Here is a 20,130-nt window from a genome sequence, read left to right on the forward strand (position 1 = left end):
CTTGTTGTTTTGTGGCATAATTGGAGAGCATTGACTAAAGCTCAGTTATGGCGTCTTCGAAATCGCTCTCACGGATTTTAACTAACACTTCAGGTCTTGTGTGAGGCGATACGGTACATCATTGCCTTTTACTTTCTCAATGAAATCGTTTCATGTTATTGCAAAATTACATTTGACTAGGTTTCATACGCAGCAGGTCCCTGTATATAGGGATAGTGTCTTAGCGTTAGAGTATACATTCCACTCTCAAACGATCAAGAAGATGGAAGAGTCAGCACAGATGGAGCTGCTGGTCAAATATTTGCTAAAAGTCATACAAAGCATAATTCACAGGCGAAAGTGGCAACAAAACTTACTCTTTTGGTCGTTGATTTGATGAGAGTCATACGAAAGTGTGTAAGTGCTAATGAAGTTTGCTATATCTGCAAAGGTAAATGGGTATTTGTCTCCAGAATACCTGCTTCGTCTAAGAAAGAGAGACAAAAGTCAAGATACCTAATATCGTTGTCGGGGAGAAAGGACACTGGGATTCACAGTGCCCTACGAGAAAAGAGAAGAAACAGAAACAAGACGAAAAAGAGAAGAGGGATTCAGAAGTAGAAGAAATTGAAGATGAGGAAGAACTTGTGCCAGTGAAGACATGGAAATGGAAAAAATTGACAATGTCAGCCGATGCATTGGCCCTGATGTGAAATTTCATACTACCTTCTAAAAGAGAATAGACCAGAAAGAAAACGTAAGTGTCTCTTGTCTTGACATTGTATAAAAAGGATGGCGTGTTTTGTTTTTACTCACACTTTATGAAATTGTTCTCTTTCACCTCTCTCTATCCCTCTGGAACATGTTTTAGTTAGACTTGAAATGGAAGGATGGTTTCCTTCACGCACGCTCTTTAGGCAAGCAGGTCGGTAAACAATAGTCAGTCTATTCATCCATCACTTTGTGTCTTGATGTTTCCTAAATCACACACTGATGCCATAAAATAACGGGTTAAATGGGTTTTGTAGTGTTGGGGGTGGGGTTGGGGTGTAGGTGTTTGGCAGAGTTGGTCATTGCAGGTGAGGGCTTAGGTGCTTTCAAAAAAACTTTTCTTCTTCACTCTGTGTTGATGGAATATAATGAGTTATTTTCTTCACTCTCTGTTGATAGTATATATAAAGGGTTATTTCTTCACTCCGTGTGGATAGTGTATAATGATTTTCCTCTTCCCTCTGTGTGGTTAGTATATTATGGCATTTTCCTCTTCCCTCTTTGAGGATAGTGTATATTGGGTTATCTATTTCTTCTTCCCTCTGTGTGGATTGTAGATATGGGGTTTATTTTTTTACATCTCACGTACGTGTGGATAGTAGGTATGGGATTTTTCTTCTTCCTCTTCCATGTGTAGATAGTATATTTGAGGTATGTATTATCTCCCTTCTGTGTTGATAGTATATTTAGGTTTTGTTTTTTCCTCTTCCCTGTGTGTGTGTGTGTGTGTGTGTGTCTGTGTGTGTGTTCGCGTACGTTGTGTAGATCGTATATTTGGTTGTTTTTCTTCTTCTTCCTCCCTAGTGTGGATAGTATATTTTGGATTTGTACGCGTTAACGACGATGTGTGGATAGTATATTTGGGGTTTGTACGCGTTAGTGACGTTGTGTGGATAGTATATTTGAGGTTTGTGCGCGTTAGTGACGTTGTGTGGATAGTATATTTGGGGTTTGTACGCGTTAGCGACGTTGTGTAGATAGTATATTTGGGGTTTGTATGCGTTCGCGTACGTTTGTATGGACAGTATATTTGGGGTTTGTATGCGTTCGCGTACGTTTGTATGCATAGCATATTTGGGGTTTGTATGCGTTCGCGTACGTTTGTATGGACAGTATATTTGGGGTTTGTATGCGTTCGCGTACGTTTGTATGCATAGCATATTTGGGGTTTGTATGCGTTCGCGTACGTTCGTGTGGATAGTATATTTGGGGTTTGTACGCGTTAGCGTACGTTTGTATGTATAGTATATTTTAATTTTCGTTTTATTCTTCGATCTCTCTTTGTGTGTGTGTGGGGGGGGGGGTGTTAGTGTAGGATCGTCTGGATAGTATATTTGTTGTTTTTTTTCCTCTTTTCCCTGTGTGAATAGTATATTTTGGGTTTGTTTTTCTTCTTCCCTCTGTGGTGTGTGTGTGTGTGTGTGTGTGTGTGTGTGTGTGTGCATTGGTCTCTGCTTGTCCCTAAAAAACTCTCTTCATCCCTATCAAATACATTCTACCTACCTACCTACAGTATCGCTTATTCAGGTCAGCCACTTGCAACACTGTTGCCATTTATCCCCTAGTTTACAGTACAGTGACGTCACTGACGCTGAAAATTTTGAGACTGTAAATATGGACTTGGGGTTTTCCACAGGTTGTAGCTATACATATGTACTAGAGTTCATAAACAGGAACGTCACTCAAGCTGAGGCTATAAATAGATAGTGGGGTTTCCCAAAGGAATTACCCACAAGTTGTAGCTATAAATAGATAGTGAGATTTCATAGGACTTTCAGCTGATTATAGCTATAAATAAATACATGGGTGTTTATCGACGATCGTCACACAAGTTGATATTGTAAGTAGTTACTAATTTTATCCATTTTAGTCTAAACCATTGTAACTTAATTTTCGGGGATATGTTTGTTTTCCTTTAAATTCTGGGATAATTTCGTCATTTTAGCGTTACTTTTAGTCACATCCATTTTATCGTTGAGCATTTCTTTGATTATAGCTATTTATAGCATCATTACAATTATGCAAATTTTTTAACACCCCAGCAAGATTTCAGGTCTTGGTAATGCTTTATATATAAATCTCAGGCTTGTACTAGTGTATGTATGTCTCTGTCTCTGCTGTGTTTGACCCTCTACCATCATTGTCTCTAGACTGTCCAAGTTCAATGCCCCTTGACGATATGCAGACCCACCATGTTCAAATTCCATATGTTAAATTCCCCTTGAGGCTAGAGCTGCCCAAGATTTTTCCCATGTTAAATTCCCATTGTCCCTAGACAGTCCCACGATCTATTCCCCATGTTAAATTCCCCTTGACGCCAGAGTGCATGGACCGTTTTTGCATGGTAAGTCCATTGACGCTAGGGTGTCCCTATATACTACTGACCTACCTTACACGACTGGTTTTAATGTTTTTTCCCTCACTTTTTCAAGTTGACGCTTCATTTCTTCCTGTCTCGATTCCCTTTTTCAGTTTTGCTCTTGGATCATATTCGTCCACTGCTTGTTTAAAGATTTCAAAATCTTTGTTGTCGTTTTTGACGCGAAATATTGGTAGAGGCGCGATATACAACTTTGACCTAGTCGGCTGATGTTAGATTTTAAACATGTTCAGGTTTCACGTATCGATCTCTACCACTATATCCATACGCGGAAAATATCAAATACTTGACCTGAATTCATGGTAGCGGCAATACAACCCCCACTAAATGTATATATTCTCCTGATTTTATCTCTTGGTTCTGGTGGTAGTTGAACTTCGGGTGGTGGAGGGGATGGAAGACAGCTAGCAGTAGCAGCAGGTAAAGTCTCAAGAGTTGTCTCTGTTGACTCAGTTGCTGTAGCAGTTTGTGGGGCTGACTCTACAATTGGTTTAAATGGCTGCTCTATGCCCTCTGTAAATTCCACATGCGCTTCATGGCGTTCATGCAGCTGCTGTTTGACAGAATCACGTACTGGAAGATTTTTAATAATTGCCTGCAGTCGTTAATTTATTTATACAAATGCCATGGTAAGCGCAGAGTCGTTCATTATTATTATTATCACAACAACTATTTAATTACAGATCACTAAGCCAGTCAACATACAATATGTTAGTATATTCAACATCAATCCCTTGGGAATGGCAGTCTCCTTTTGCTTTTTAACTCCAAGATTCAATACAAGTCTCAAATTTACATTTGGTTACTAATAAATCAACATTACCGCAGGTAACATTAACACTCCTACAATGGGACCTTGATGGAGTCCCCCCCCCCTACCCCCAGGTTAACGCGTATTTGTTTGGGTCGGCCTCCCTTCTTGAATAGTAACTCTGCATAAATACAAGCCTGGGGTGGGCCTTTGCATAGTTATTGAGCCAACATTGCTTGGTAAGAATATAATTGTATTTTAGCCTCAGATTCTAAACAGGTGCATTGATTGTAGTCCACCAAAAGTCGGTCGCCCCTTTTTGTTCGGTCGCCCCTCCCTCTTTAGCTGCTTAAACCGATCAATATGTTAGGTTTTACAATTTTGTAATTGTATAAACTTCAACGGGAGTTGACAATGTGTCCTTGTGTGGTCTCGAAAGGTATTTCATACTCATAGTTCCTAAAATCGAAATGGCAGACACACAAGCACTCACTGTAGAGGTCCACATAAATATTGTGTAGGTACCAGTTACATCCCGGATAGCCCCTGCAATGAAACAATATGCAGATTCAATTGTTCTTCTCTCATTGCCTAATAACAAAGATAAAGGCGTAATAATAAACATGCGGTGATTATTATCCTGAAGTAATCAATATAGATTACAATGGATCTTTTCAAATATTTGCAAAGCATCATATGTAAAATATCTTTCAATGCAAAAGGAAAACAATTTGATGACATCAGATACGATAGTAATGTGATCGGCGATTTCAGTTCTACAATTAATCGATTCGTGATTAGCTTATTTTGAAGATGTTATAGGAAGTGAATGGAAAGTCTCAATAACGTACAAACTTTATTTTGTCCTTTTTAAAATGGTGTCAATAAATTGAGCTAGCATCAAGCAAGAGAGAGAGAGAGAGAGAGAGAAAATTTTGTGCGAGGGCAGTTACCTAATTTTCCTTACTCATTTCTTGTGTCGATTTATAAAGCAAAATAGTTGCCCAAGAAGACGGCTTCATGGTGCTTTACAAACCTAACAGTATTCGTTATCCTAAAATCTTAACCTTTAACCTTAAATACCAAAATTAACAATACTTTTTTAAAATATTTACAAAAAGAACTAACATTTGAGACATTTTCCCCAATTTTGTTTTAGTCTGTCTATCAACCTGTCTATTTGTCTATCTATCTATCTATCTATCTCTCTATCTAAAATTCTTATTTTTCGTGACTCTTTCATTATTCTGTTCCTGAAAATCTAATTTCTGTGGTTCGGTCGACAAGATCCCGTATCTTTATAATTCGGCTTTATGCTTACTTTTATACATAGCTTTGCCTAATAAACAAGATCAATATTTATTTTTTATCGTGATGGATTTTAGTGAGGTTCTGGTTTGTTTTCTGCAGCAATGCATGCAGTATATTAGCATACCGATTAAGTATTAAGTTCTAAGTGAATATAAATTGCAATAAATAATCGAATTCTTCAAGTAATGTGCAACTGGTGAAATTTGTTGCTTCAAAAGATAACTCCTAACTAATTTATATTGCAGCGGACAAAAAAAAAAAAAAAAAAAAAAATGATACAAAAGTATTTACGGTAAACTTATTATAATTGGGTAAATTGTTTTCTTAAGAAGCGACCGCTCCGGTGGCCAAGTGGTTAGCACATCAATCTCGGATGCGGGAGGTCTTGGGTTCGAACCTCGGCCGTGTCATACCGACGACTCATTTTTTTTTTTTAAATCGTGCTAACAGCCGCGTCGTTAGGCGCTCAGCATTAAGAGGTTAGTGTTAGGATTGGTCATCCTGGTGTTCGGATAATGTGACTGTGTGAGACATCATGATATATGTCTGCGACGTCATGTCCCAAGGCTAGACATAACTGTAAACTACCACACTGCATACATCTTAGCGATACGACTGCAAAATTGTTAAAGCTACATTGACAATAAAATCACACACACACACAGACACCCCTTAAGAAGCAAGTAGTACATACAATTTGGTTCTATAGTAGACGAAGATTGTCATACAGTTTTCTCTGACCATCAAATGAGCAATGTCCACAGATAAGGTAGTTTCAGACACAGAAACTATCCGGTCCACCAAACTTTCATAACTTGTGCTGACTGAAGGCTAAGTGTATAATAGACCCCGTGAAAGAGAAATAAATGCAGTGTTGCCCGCACTCAAATAGGTTTCACACGCCTATTCTAAAACCTATCAAATGTTATTATGATCTACAAATACGTGCCCTATTTAAACTGGGTACGTCTATTGGTTCGTTATTATTTTTTAAAAACTAAAAACGCTCATCTGTAGTGTTGAGCAGATAAAGTTTCAGATTCTGAACATTATAAAATAATTTTTGATTAATTTTCTAAGTGTCATTACTGTGGAACGTACCCGTCTGCTCGTCGCAAAGGCGTGGAATATTGTATAGTTTTTACTAAAGATATATTGTAAGCTACCTTTTAAAAAGGAAAGACTATACCGTTTTTCTTCGAGTCAAAGCAATAAAGTTGCGAAACAACGGAGCGTGGAGGCTCGAATAAAGTCATCATTTACCGGTGAAAAATCTTCTGCTGAAGCATACGAACTCTAGCCCTTCTGGATTCCTCTGATTTAGCTTTTGCAGAGCCGAACTTACCAAATCCAATACGTGATGAGCAGGCGTGATTCGTGGGCGCCTTTGTGGCGCAGAGAACAATATTAACCTTCACATCTTTATGCCATTGTAGATACTATGCTTTGAAGATTTGTGTGCTAGCTCTGCTGCACTCTCTTGATTCCGCGGTCATATCATTGTTGGATCCAATGAAAGAATGAGTGTTATGGATGATTAATTTTGTATATTGTTGCTAATAGAGAATATGTGATTATAATTATCATAAAATATATTGATGTTATCACCAAACTAACCAAAACTTCAGTTACAAGCTTAATTGTTAAATTAAACAAAACTATCAAAAGTTGATATATTTAATTATTTGAGTTCAATATTGAAAACTCACGATTTGTACAACTCATGTTTTGATACAATAAATTTGTTTATAAGGAAAACCCCTATATAGTACAATGCCTATTGTCCAGTCGTACTATTACTATTCAATACTACGATTCCGATTTGGGAAGATACATGGAGCTTAAACTGCTATAGATCGACACGTTGACAATTCACACCCAAATTCATCAAACGGTAAAAACATCGTATCCATTCTATCTCATATATCCATGCTCTTATTAGTGAGAAATCTTTCCAACCATAGTAATATGCCGCACTTTACGAATCGGCGTATCGAGGAAGATAAAAAATCAGCAAAAGCCTACACCAAGAAATTGGCATTCGTGAATCTGATTAGAAATCAGCTAATATGTACCAATATTATGACATGTTCTGTTCACGTGATTCACCAGTCAAGAAACAGTTTTCAAATTTCTGAATGGAGAACGTGGCATCAGGGAGTATCCTTATTAACCATAACTCTTTAGCACAAACTGAACCGCTTTATCTGACAGACTGCTGATGTGAGCAGACGGAGATTTCCCAATGACCACAGAACATTAACTTTAATACGTGTATGTCAGCTTTCCCTTCTGTATGAGATGACGACTTTAGTCCGATTGCGTCATTCGTTGGCAAGTCACAGTGAGTGTTTAAACATAAAGTTACAAAACTGCATTGGTTTTTACGATCATGCCGTACAAATAACTAAACCACTCCGTATTATACGGCTTATTTTGTTGTTTTAAACCTGATATAGAGCAGCTACGAGAGTTAAATGTGATTCTTTGAGATATTGATATTAATTTGCATGTAAACTGTAATCAGTTCAACTGAGTACTAATACACGTATAGTTGTATGTCTCCTTTAATATATACAATTTATGTTGTCAGTACAGACATATTCCTACCAATAGCTGGTAAATATGACATAACGTGCACCATTGTCTAATCTGATCCTTTTCGTTGGCGATAGAAAAGATTGTTTTTTCCATGACAAGTGAAAATAAATTTCATCAACATGTTCCATATAATTGTTTAATTGCAGTCCCTCCATATAAGGTCCTCTATTATAACGCCGTTCCTGTTATAAACCGAGCATGTTCATGGATACAATTCCATTATTTATAAATATAACTTTCTGCATCATATCTAAGGCAGTCTCAATGCAATGCAATATGCTCATATATTAACAGCGTTATAATGAGGGAGTACAATACCACGAAAACGGTGTATCATTGCATGCTTTGTATTAGCCAATAAAGGTTACTTCTTAGACCTTGAAATATGTGTTCCAAGACAAAAGCTGAAAGCTTTAAACGTTTACTACACAAACGGCGGTATTTGGATATCACTGAAGTAGCATTTCACCTTTCTGCACGGGGCCCCAAGTGGCCTATTGGTCTAAAGCACTCGCCGTTTCGGATCTTTGCCATCTCACCTCTGTCAGCGAGGGTTCGATTCTCGGGTTCGGCCAATGTGAAATTGGAGAAAGCTTGTCAGTAGCTTCTCGTGGGTTGATGGTTCTTTCCGGTGTTTTTCCAGGTTCTTCCTCCACTATTAATAATAGCTGCCATGTACAGCCTCTCTTGTGCTGAAAAATGACACTAAACCCTACAACAACAACAACAACAACAAAAGCAACAACCTTTGTGCACATTATTCGCACGATAAGTAAAGTTACATGACTGGAACTAAAGATAGACTAGTAAACCTTAGAAGGTTATTAAACCAGCACAACTAATCTGATAACAAAATAGCATTCCTCTGGAATCAGATATGCATGTTATTATCTTGTTTCTTACCAGAAATAGGTCCAACGAATACGTTTCCGATACCCATAATCGTGTATACCACGCCAAGTCCAAAAGGAAAGTATTCGGAGCCGATAATTTGTAATGTACCAATGGACGTTGCCGTAACTGTCGCACCCATTTCAAATCCTAGAAAGGAGCAAGCGATAACTGTAGTCCAGAACTGTTCTGCAAACTGTATTGTTGAAAACGACATGGCTGACATGCATGCCAGAAGAAAGACTAAAAGCAAAGAACTAATTCTTGGTATTTGTTTTAGAAGTCCAAATGATAGTCCTCCACGAATGGTGCAAATACTATGGACAATGATTGCTAATTGTATGTTTCCGTCTGTAAATCCTCGACTCTTCATTATGTCCTCGAACATTACCATCAATCCACCGTGCGGAACAAAAAGAAATGTCATCCCACTGATAAACAGGAGGAATATTTTGTTTGTCAAAACTGGACAGAACTGAATCAAGAAAAATAGTTTTTTATTCGTTCCAGTATTATCGTTTGGAGCCTTGCATACCATTTTCGGTATTTCCTTTGGTGTAGGTAACTCTGTATTCCAAAATATCGATAGGATAGAACAGTTCAGCAAAACAGCTCCCATGATTAAAAAGGTCCCACGCAATCCAAACGTATTAACACAGTCTGTTAGGACATATGTGAATATTATCCTTCCTACGCCTGTTGCGGTTGTTTGAACGGAAAGAGCAATTTGTCCAGGTTTTCCAGGAAAATGATGACACAAGGTTTTGTTTATGCTTAAAGCAATCAAGGAACATCCAATAGCTGAAATGTAAATTGTAACGTTTTTGATCAAAATAATTTCGACGCTCATAAGTATGTATCATACAGTTCAAGGTACTTTGTGAATCAGATTTAAGGATTTATAACCGGTTAACTTTATTGTGTGCGTCCAGGAGAAGTTTGTAACCAAACCGTTCAATAATTTTCATCAAGCATTTTGAAGAGATTTAAAACATGGGTAAGAGTGCCACTGCTCGCTATTGGTACACCAACTCATTTTCGCAGACTATCACCCCCACCCCCACATCCCGTTTGCACAGTAAACGTACCAATACAATGCTTACAGATGGAATTATGATTTGAATGGAAAATATGGAATTATAATTCAACCACTGTCATACAAACTCGTCCAATTAACAGTTTTAGCGTAGCATATGGCATAGAATGGACAAAGAATGTGCTGGAAGTTTAAGAAAAATAATGTGTTCCTATAAGATAGTCGTGCTGTCTGGTTGCTATCTATACAAGGATGTATTTTGTAGAACAAAGCAGCCAAATATAGAGGGCCAGTCAGAGATAAAAGGCCAGCGAATCCGCAAGACACACTACGCAGAGCATTCGGACCGGTTTAAGTGATAGCTTAAAATAAGGAGCACTGATAGCAAAGGTATTATGTCGAATTATTAAAACAAGACAATAGTGATGACTTGTGGCATCGTATAGACGAAAATTCTTGTTCAATACGTACATATTGCAGTGATTTGTGGATGATAAACTGTGCGAAATGCAAGGCGTGATTATTTTGTGTGATGACTGATCAAGATAAATGTGAAAACTTGGGTGCGTTTCGGTTGCAATGTAATAACGGAAGTGAGTAATATAAGAGATATGAATAATAACACTGAAATTACTTTTAATTACTCACATTTTATCATGCTAACATTCATTGTCATCACGAGACGTAGTGGTAGTGGGGATGCATGAGTGTATGCAATATTGATGTTATATGTTAATAAATGCTATAGTATTTGTGTAGATTGTGTTGTTATTCTTATATTAGTCTTGTTTCCTTGCGTGATTGTCGTGATTCACCCGCCTCCCCAACTCAATTATCTGATTTGTTGTAGGAGAGTTTGTGACATTTGATGGCCTCAGCGGAACCAAAAGCCAAGGGCAGGTGGGTCAATCCGTCTTTAATGTTGTCCTTGTCAGTGTCTGTGCACATCATAATGCAGCGCCCATGAGTACTTAGCTTTGAAATTGTTAAGGTGGAAGAGCAGCCAATCAACAGGCAACGTTTTGTTTTTGTCTTTTGTCTTTTTTTTGTCAGGATGTTTCTTAACATTATTCTATTATATTGTATCATTATATTGTATCGTCAGATCTGTCTCAATTTAATCACTTAGTTTTGGTTTGGTACGTTTTCTTAACCTTAAGTTTTCATAAGTTAAGTGTTTTATAGGAAATGAGTTTGATATCTAAGTAAGTTTATATTTAAATAAGATGGCAAATGCAAAATTTAGAACCTACATTAGAAATGAGGGAAATGCATTAGATTTACAAGTGGGCAACGCCGAGATTACTTAGCGATAAGGTTGCTCCACGAAAAATACTAAGCACAGGGAGAGAACTATTATTATTGCTGGAAGTTAAAAACTGAAACAGAGAGGGATAGAGTATTGTTAGTTTACGATCAACCCGTCTGCATACAGACCATGACTCTGTTATGAGTGTACATTTATGTATAAAAAGAACTCTCTCTAAGATATTATAATGATTTCTTTGGCCTGGAGTGGTTGCAGGTGTTAAACAATATTGTGTCGAGTGTTAAATGTGCCAAAAGTAGTCGATACATGGCACATCACAGTAGCCCCAGTATAATAAAGTACCCGTTGTTGACGCTCCTTTCAGGGTGGCCATAGACCTAAATCATCCCGTTGACACTGTTATTGAGAATGACCACCGGTACATATTGACCACGGTGGATGTTGCAAATGGATATGCAGAAGCAATGGCTCTACACCATATAGGCAGAATCATTAACATGCTTTCTAGAGTGGGGATCCCCAATAAAATAGTGATAGAGGGGCAAAGATTACGTTTCATCTCAAGAGAGAAATCATGCGGCTAATTTTCGTTAAACATTCATAGAGTAGCCCTTATTATCCCAGACACAGACACTTGGTCTAATTGAGCGGTCCTGTAGCACCTTAAAGGCCATGTTATATTTTTCATGACGCATGAGCGACCCCTTAATTGGGACATATATCTCCTGGCATTCTTCTTTGCCCATCGAAGAGTTCCATATGTGAGTACCGAATTCATTCTGTTTGAATCGTTCAATGGAAGAAATCCGCAAGCAACCATACAAGTCCTTAAGGAACTTTGGATCGGTCGAAACGAAGAACAGGAGGTTACAATTATAGCTCATTATGTATTGGATTTGTGTAATCGTCTGGCAAAACATGGATGGTTACTCAGATATCCGTTACAGAAGCCGCTGATAAATACAACACCTTTTAAGATACACGAGCCACGTACAGTTCATTAAAGGCAAAAACCTGATTCTGACAATATTGCGGTAATAGGTCAGGGGGATAGCCATTCGGAATCAATTATTTTTCCAGTAAGAGGCACAAGCACTAAAACTAAAGGAATCGTTAATATTGATCTCAGTCATGACTTTGTCGTTCGAACTGATGTATCTGATGCAGAACTATGAGCTGTATTGCTTCAATGATATGGAGATAAGTTACACCCTGGTCCAAACCTCTTATACCAAGAAAACCAGTATTCTACTACGGAGAAAGGGTGTTTTGCAATAGGATGTATTATTGAGACATTTACTCCATAAAGAGAGATTACTTTACAGATCGACCATAGACCATCGACATTCCTGATCCAGAGTTACTACAGAAATGGTAAATTAATGCGCTGGGCTTTAGCTCTCCAAGGCCACATAAGCTTAATTAATTCGATAGCATGAACGTCGAACGTTTGAGCTGACGCGCTCTCTCGTTTCCCCGAAGACTAGGTAATTAAGGAAAAGCTTTGTTAATGTCCCTTAGGAAATCTTTACTTTATCATTGAAAGCCAAGCTTAGGAGTGACTGGTTTTTAAATACATGTGTCTTTGGATGACTATTGTTGTTGTTGTTGTTGTTTTTAGGTTTAACGACATTTTTCAGCACACGATAAGCTATACACTGTCATTATTAATGGTGGAGGAAGAACGCGGGAAAACCCCAGAAAGAACCACCGACCCACGAGAGGATGACTATATTGTACATGTCTTAAACAGCAAGATTAGTCGTGGTTCTCGGCAGTTTAATGAACATTTTGATGTGTACTTTATATATATTAATGATAACTATATGTGTATCAGAGAAAGTTATATATATATATATATATATATATATATATATATATATATATATATATATATATATATATATATATTTATTTATTTATATATATCTGTGTGTGTGTGTGTAGAGTCACTTAAGTATTTATTGTGGACTACGACATACAAGATTGTTTAAGCTCTAGACGTAAAATGGAACTCTGTATGAAATGAAAAAAGTGTAGCCATATTTAAGTAATTCGATGCAAATGAGAATTCCCTATATGTGAGGATACACTTTACAATTACATTTAAGTATTACGGTTTATGTAAACTAGTCCAGTGACATCAAACTGGATCCGTTGGTTGTCAAGACTTTGGAAGAAATGCCACTCAAATCCGTCATATTGACAGTTTTAGAGATGCAAGTTACCAAGAGTGGACAAAGAATGTGATCACTGAATAATACTGACAATGATAGTTGAAGGAAAAACATGCCCTCGTGATACATGTACGGTGCGGTACAGCAAGTTGTTATGTATACATTGATGCACAAGACAGACTTCGACCAGCGCTCGGGCCAGTCCAAATGAAAGACCAAAAAATTAACACGGAAACAATTGTATTATGTTGAATTATTAAACAAGAGAGAAATTGGTGATGAATTGTGGTCATGCATATAATATAATTCAGTTTGAATACGTATATATTAAAATAACTAATGGACGCTCAAATGTGCAAAATTCAAGGCGCAAATACTTTGTGTGATGTACTGATCAAGATACACATGGGAAACGTGGGAACATATTTGAATTGCTCTTGCAGTGGAAAAACAGAACCAAACGAGAGAGAGAGAGAGAGAGATGAATAATAGGACTGAAATTATTTTTTTTATTAATCTCATGTAATTACTCTTGTCATTATCATCACGACCTGTAACGATGTTCTTGTTGTTGTTGTTGTATGGTTGAACGCCATTTTTCAGCACACGATAGGCTATGCATGGCGGCCAGTATTAATGGTGGAGGAGGAACCCGGGAAAACCCAGAAAAGAACCACCGACTCACGAGAAGCTACTGGCAAGCATTTTTAAATACCCATAATGGCTGAATTCGAAACTCGAACCGACGCAGACAGAGGTGAGATAGAATGATCCGTAACGGAGAGCGCTTAAGACCACTCGGCCACTCTGGGCCCCAGCTGTAAAGTGTGAATGGAATGCTAATAAGGATGTCAGTGTGATAATATTACTGTCATTGATTAAAACATGCTATATTATTTGTGTGTTTGTACTGTTCGTCTTGTTATTGTCTTCGTGTGGTGATTGATTTAGGCACGTCCTAAGCATTCATCCTCCCCTTTCTCAAGTAAATGCGTCTAAGGGAGATCATGACAACCACACAAAGCAAAATATGAGTTTTACATATGGGTTTTGCTCACATTTTGATATTAAAAATATGTTTCGTGACATTTCCAAAGTAGTCATAAAAGTAATTTACCAAAAGTGAGAAAATTCATCTCTTAATGTATAATGAAATCAAGAAATCATAAAACTATGTATGAATGGTCTATACAATAGGGTTGATTTTTGCTACATTTTAATAAGAGCGAAAAGCTGAAAAGGTCAGAATTAGCTATTAATTCTTCCATCTCGGTTCTTAAATTTAGAATGATTCTGTGAGTGAGGGTAAATAATGTCTAAATCAATATGACACCGTCAATACTATTTTCTTGGCTGAAACCAAGATGACACTGTCAATTCCATTCTCTATGCTGACATCAAACGGACACTGCCAAATCCTTTCTGCTGATTTAAACTAATCGGAAATTGTTGATAACATTCTCTTCCCTGAAACAAATCTAGCACTGTCCATACCATTCCCGTCACTGAAACCAATCGGAGTCTGTCTATACTATTAAAATGATTGAAACCAGTCTGACAAAGTCAATATCATAGGCTGAAATAAATCTGATACAGTAAATGCAGTCTCTTCAGTAAAACCAAAAATACACTGTATATACTAGTCCATTGGCTGAAACCAGTCTGAAACTGTCAGTACCCTTCACTATGCTGAAATTGATATGACACTGTCAATATCACTATAGTGGTTTAACCAACCTGTCACAGTCAATAACATTCTCTAATCTGAAAACAACATGACGTGGCGATGATAATAATATTGTGTTGTCTGAAAGCAATCTGACTCTATCATAGTCATTCTCTAGGCTAAAACTACTATGACTTTCAGTACCATTTAATTGGTTGAAAACATTATAAACCGATACTGTCAGTATCATCACATTGACTAAAACCAATATAAAACTGTCAATACCATTTTATTGGCCAGTTCATTTCCATTGCCTGAAACCGATATAATACTGTCAATATTAGTTGAGAATAATCTGACAATGTCAATATAATTATGTTGCTTAAGAACAATCTCACACTACCAATTTCATTTTCGTGGCTGAAAATATTCTCACGCTGTCAATACTGTTTTTCTGGCTGAAACTTATTTGACATTGTCAGTACCATTTTCTAGGCAGGAAGCAATTTGCCAGTCAGTACCATTTTCTAGGCAGGAAGCAGTATGCCAGTAACTACCATTTTCTAGGCAGGAAACAATATGACAGTCAGTACCATTTTCTAGGCAGGAATCGATAAGACAGTCAGTACCATTTTCTAGGCAGGCAGGACTATGACAGTCAGTACCATTTTCTAGGTAGGAAGCAGTATGACAGTCAGTACCGTTTTCTAGGCAGGAAGCAATATGACAGTCAGTACCATTTACTAGGCAGGAAGCAATATGATATTCAGTACCATTATCTAGGCAGGCAGCAATATGACAGTCACTACCGTTTTCTAGGCAGGAAGCGATAAGACAGTCAGTACCATTTTCTAGGAAGGTAGGACAATGACAGTCAGTACCATTTTCTAGGTAGGAAGCAATATGACAGTCAGTACCGTTTTCTAGGCAGGAGTCAATATGACAGTACCATTTTCTAGGCAGGAAGCAATATGACAGTTAGTACCGTTTATTAGGCAGGAAGCAACATGACAGTCAGTACCAATTTCTAGGCAGGTGGCAATATGACAGTACCATTTTCTAGGCAGGAAGTAATATGACAGTCAGTACCATTCTATTGTCGGAAAACAGTACAATCTGATACTGTTAGCACCATTCGACTGGCTGAAATAAATATGACACTGCCAATACTATTCTTCTTGCAAAAACAATTATGACCATGTCAATACCATTTTTCGTGGTTGAAAATCAATAGTACTATATTGTTTGAAACCAAACTTTCAGCCAATAAAATATCCAATCATTACCATTGTATTTGGCATAACAATACAATTTCACACTGGGAGTAACATTCGTTTGGCTGACAATCAAATGACACTGCATTATATTGGCTGAAACGAACTTTGCAGTCAAAACCATTCATTTTGAATGCAACCAATCTGACACTGTCAATACCCGTCTCTAGGCCAAAAACAATATGACATTGTCAGTGACATCCTCATGGCTGAAAACAACCAGAAACTGTCAATATTATGCTCTAGACTGCAACCAATCTGACGCTGTCAATACCCGTCTCTAGGCCAAAAACAATATGACATTGTCAGTGACATTCTCATGGCTGAAAACAACCAGACACTGTCAGTAGTATGCTCTAGACTGAAACCAGTCTGACACTATCAATACCCGTCTCTAGGTCAAAACCAATATGACGTTGTCAATGTCATTCCCTTGGCAGAATAGCATTCCCTTGACTAAAATCAATCTTGACATTCAGGGTCAATGATGGTTAGCATTTTTTAATGTGTGATGCAACAATGATATATCAGTCATGTGTTGTACGAAAAAAGTCAAAAGATAATTAACAACTGTGCATCGCGCTAGTGATTTTGGTGATTTTTCCCTCATAATCTTTGAAACTGTTATAAAATATCGATCTTGATAATTTCATCAAAAGTTTAATTCCAAAAGAGGTAGAGAACCTAAATTCACCAATAATATTTTTCTTTTTAAATCATTATCATTGTCCTCATCGTCGAAATTATTGCTATCATTGCCACCATTATAGCAGCAGTATCAAAATTAATAATATTTCTTTGATGTTGTTATCATTATTATTATTATTATCTTACCCGTTGGTACGGCCAACAGTAAAACTAGATAAAGTATAGATGTTGAGAAGAAACAAGCCACCCAGCCAATACCATTCAACAAACCAGCTAAGAATCCAGCTTTTCTGGGCCCAAAACGTTGTACCAGTAGTCCGGTGATGACCCCTTAAAAATGAATTGAACCAAAGGTACATTTAGAAAGTAGAAATTTAGTCTAAGGAGAAAAAACAAATTACAAATGAAAAATCGACAAGATTTATAGCATTCCCCATTGCAGACCTTTCTAAACCTCTTCCATAATAAGAGGTGATGCCATTTCTAGTTATTATTTACTACCATCTGGACTATTCTGTCCATACACTGGCCCTGTTAAATGTCATTATGTCTACACTGCCTACCTTATGCCACACGTTGTTTTCCTTTTCCGTCATTTCTTTCACCAATATATATATATATATATATATATATATATATATATATATAATGTACTCCGTATCAATGATATAACACTCGTCGTATCAATTTTTCATTCAAAAGAAACTCGGATTACCGAGTTTCCTTTTAATGACACATTTATACAACGAGTGGTATATCGTTGATAAAGCATTGAAACAATACATGTATTTTATTTACACCACATAAAAAATACACGTACATGCACTTTGAACAGAGTTAAGATTGACTACAAGCAACTGTGCATAGACCACGTGAATGAACTCCTTACATTCCTGTCGGCCAAAGTGTCCGCTACGCAATGTAGTTCTGTTCCTGTTGTGGCTATTCACAATTACCTTCGCATATTGATAAATTCACTATTTTCTTTTTTAGTTTCTATTTCTTATTTGCATTGCTTAAATCAATATAAGTCACACTTATGATTTAAACATAAAAGGTGGTTTTAATGACGTAAAGTACCACAAACACTTGGTTAACTTCTTGAACACTGCACGCTCTGCCAGTAACGTTCCATCGAATGCAAATTGGTGTGGAATAGAAACTAAGCGAAATGATGAACAAACAAGAGGATATTAAAATATTTTAATGTATTTATAGTTGATTTAAGTCCATATTCTGCTTTAACAATCATTACCACCGAACATAAAACTGTTCTCTTTCTCTCTCTCTCTTTGGTTGCATTGACTTAACTTTTACCATCATTCATAGGTTCAGAGACATCGTCGTATGCTACAAGCGAAATCCGTCTACAATTGTCTTTTCATCGACTTTTGTCCGTATCTTATAACAGTGGTCGAGACAGAGAGAGAGAGAGAGACAGACAGACAGGGACAGAGAGAGACAGAGACAGAGAAAGGCGGTCTTTGGACATTTTCATATTTAATTACTATTAATCGATTTTTTTAACTTTATGGTGGGTTTAAGAAACAACAACATCAGAGCATACACCTATAGTATTTTTGACTCGTACCCGAGAAGTTTACCCTATTGTGTCGACAGGCATTTGGAAGTTTGTATCATTGATTATTAAAATACAGTAAATAAATCCCAAGGAAACTGTACACATAAAGTTACGACGAACCATATCTTTGTAGATTACTTGATGCAAGTTCAGTTTCAAGATTTTCACCTAGCCCAAAATAATTTTTCTCTCACACTCTAGATTTCTGAGTATTTTGTCCCTAATTCATGAGAGGGGAGGGATGAACGGAAAGCGGAATGGATTGTGATGAAATAGTGTATCATATTAAATTCATTTAGAAAATCGGGATTATTAATACATTTTATCGTTATCTTCAGACGTCACAAATGATTAATGACTGGAAATTCTTCATTGCTCTATATCCCTAGAATCGACAGCACGTAGTTGCAACAATGTTTGTATACTCTTATTATTGCGCCATTGGCGGATCATAATTTTATATACCAATAGTATTTGTATATCAAATTGTTCCCCAACCCCTGCCTCTTAGTGGCAACGGATTCATATTTATCTCGTAACTCATATCACTTACCGGCACACCCCAGGACTCCGAACAGAACTGATCCTACAGCGGCGGTTTTAGCATGACTGTGCCTAAACATTTCTAATAAAGCTGAGAACAGCACAGGGAACGCAAAAAGTAGGCCCGTCGCTATCAATTCTGTCAAGTAGGTACTGACAACAACAATCCAACGATGATGCACCATGGTTAATACCTTTCTGTCTCTTAGCATTTAAAATGAACGCTATTTAACAGATCTTCCGTGAATTAGGAATTAATCAATTCTTTGGATGACAATACTATCGTACAGGTCTCTGAACTGTTCACCTACGCCGGTATATCAAATTATTTGTGTTATTCAACTTCTTGGCGATTACTTGTCATAGCCTGTCACGTATTTGGTCCTTTCTATCACTAAGTTGATGGCATATACCTGTAAATATTCATAAATGTAAGAATGAAATAAAATGTTGAGCAGCAACACTAGAGCGGTAGATGGAAGTTTGTTACGATGAAACGCGTTTCGAATAAAGTCATATGTTACGAAACACTTTTAAGTAAATAATCGTTACACACACACACACACACACACGAACGAACACACACAGAGACCGACACACACGTTGCTCTTACAGTTTATCTGTTAGACATGTACTATATTAAAACTACAAGGAAGGATACCTCTCCTTTCTCGAGCGACCTATTTAAAAACAAACGCGGTTACTTCAAGCTACATTTCACTTAGCGTAATAAATGTGGTACCGATACTTAGTTCAGCATTCGGTTTTGTAGGCGTATCCGAAGTTTGGCTTACTATCATACCTATAAGGAATGCCAGACCATTTTCCCTCGCTACTGCTAGACATGGCAATGATCGAGCCCTCTTAATATGCAAGAACAACGTGCTGAATGGAATACTGCCTTCTCGTTGGTCAACTGAAAATAAGTTATAAAAGATGACAAGAGGTCATTTTCTTTTAACCAATGAGTGGACATAATTCGATTCAGCGGGATTTCACTGATACAGGATTTGTTTTATTGCTTTTTTTGTAAGCATTTCCGCCGTAAGTTCGTTATATCGTTTTTGACATTTGCAGTTATCGTGTGTACTTTTCAGCGCACAACCAATTCTGTCAACCATTAATCAGTCAACGCTATCGTCTCTCCGTCTTCTTTTGTTCCTTCCTTTCATATCAAAATAATTTCTCTCAGTAGCAACGACATCCTCATGATCGAAAAATCATATCACACACCGGTAAACCCAATGACC

General features: G+C 37.2%; 1 protein-coding gene across 1 annotated transcript; it reads right to left on the reverse strand.

Annotated features, from left to right (window-relative positions):
• Positions 1-4,138: 4,138 nt before the first annotated feature.
• Positions 4,139-19,061, reverse strand: LOC149783424 (monocarboxylate transporter 2-like). The gene is made up of 4 exons (XM_089933111.1): positions 18,891-19,061; positions 16,942-17,085; positions 8,697-9,485; positions 4,139-4,427 (listed from the first exon to the last, which is right to left on the reverse strand). The coding sequence occupies exons 1-4, from the start codon at positions 18,958-18,960 to the stop codon at positions 4,255-4,257; spliced, it is 1,176 nt and encodes a 391-aa protein (XP_089789237.1). The 5' UTR covers positions 18,961-19,061; the 3' UTR covers positions 4,139-4,254.
• Between the last annotated feature and the right edge of the window lie 1,069 nt (positions 19,062-20,130).

Source organism: Sinohyriopsis cumingii, chromosome 14 (genome assembly GCF_028554795.1).
Source record: "Sinohyriopsis cumingii isolate HCF-2022 chromosome 14, ASM2855479v2, whole genome shotgun sequence".
NCBI lineage: Eukaryota > Metazoa > Mollusca > Bivalvia > Unionida > Unionidae > Sinohyriopsis > Sinohyriopsis cumingii.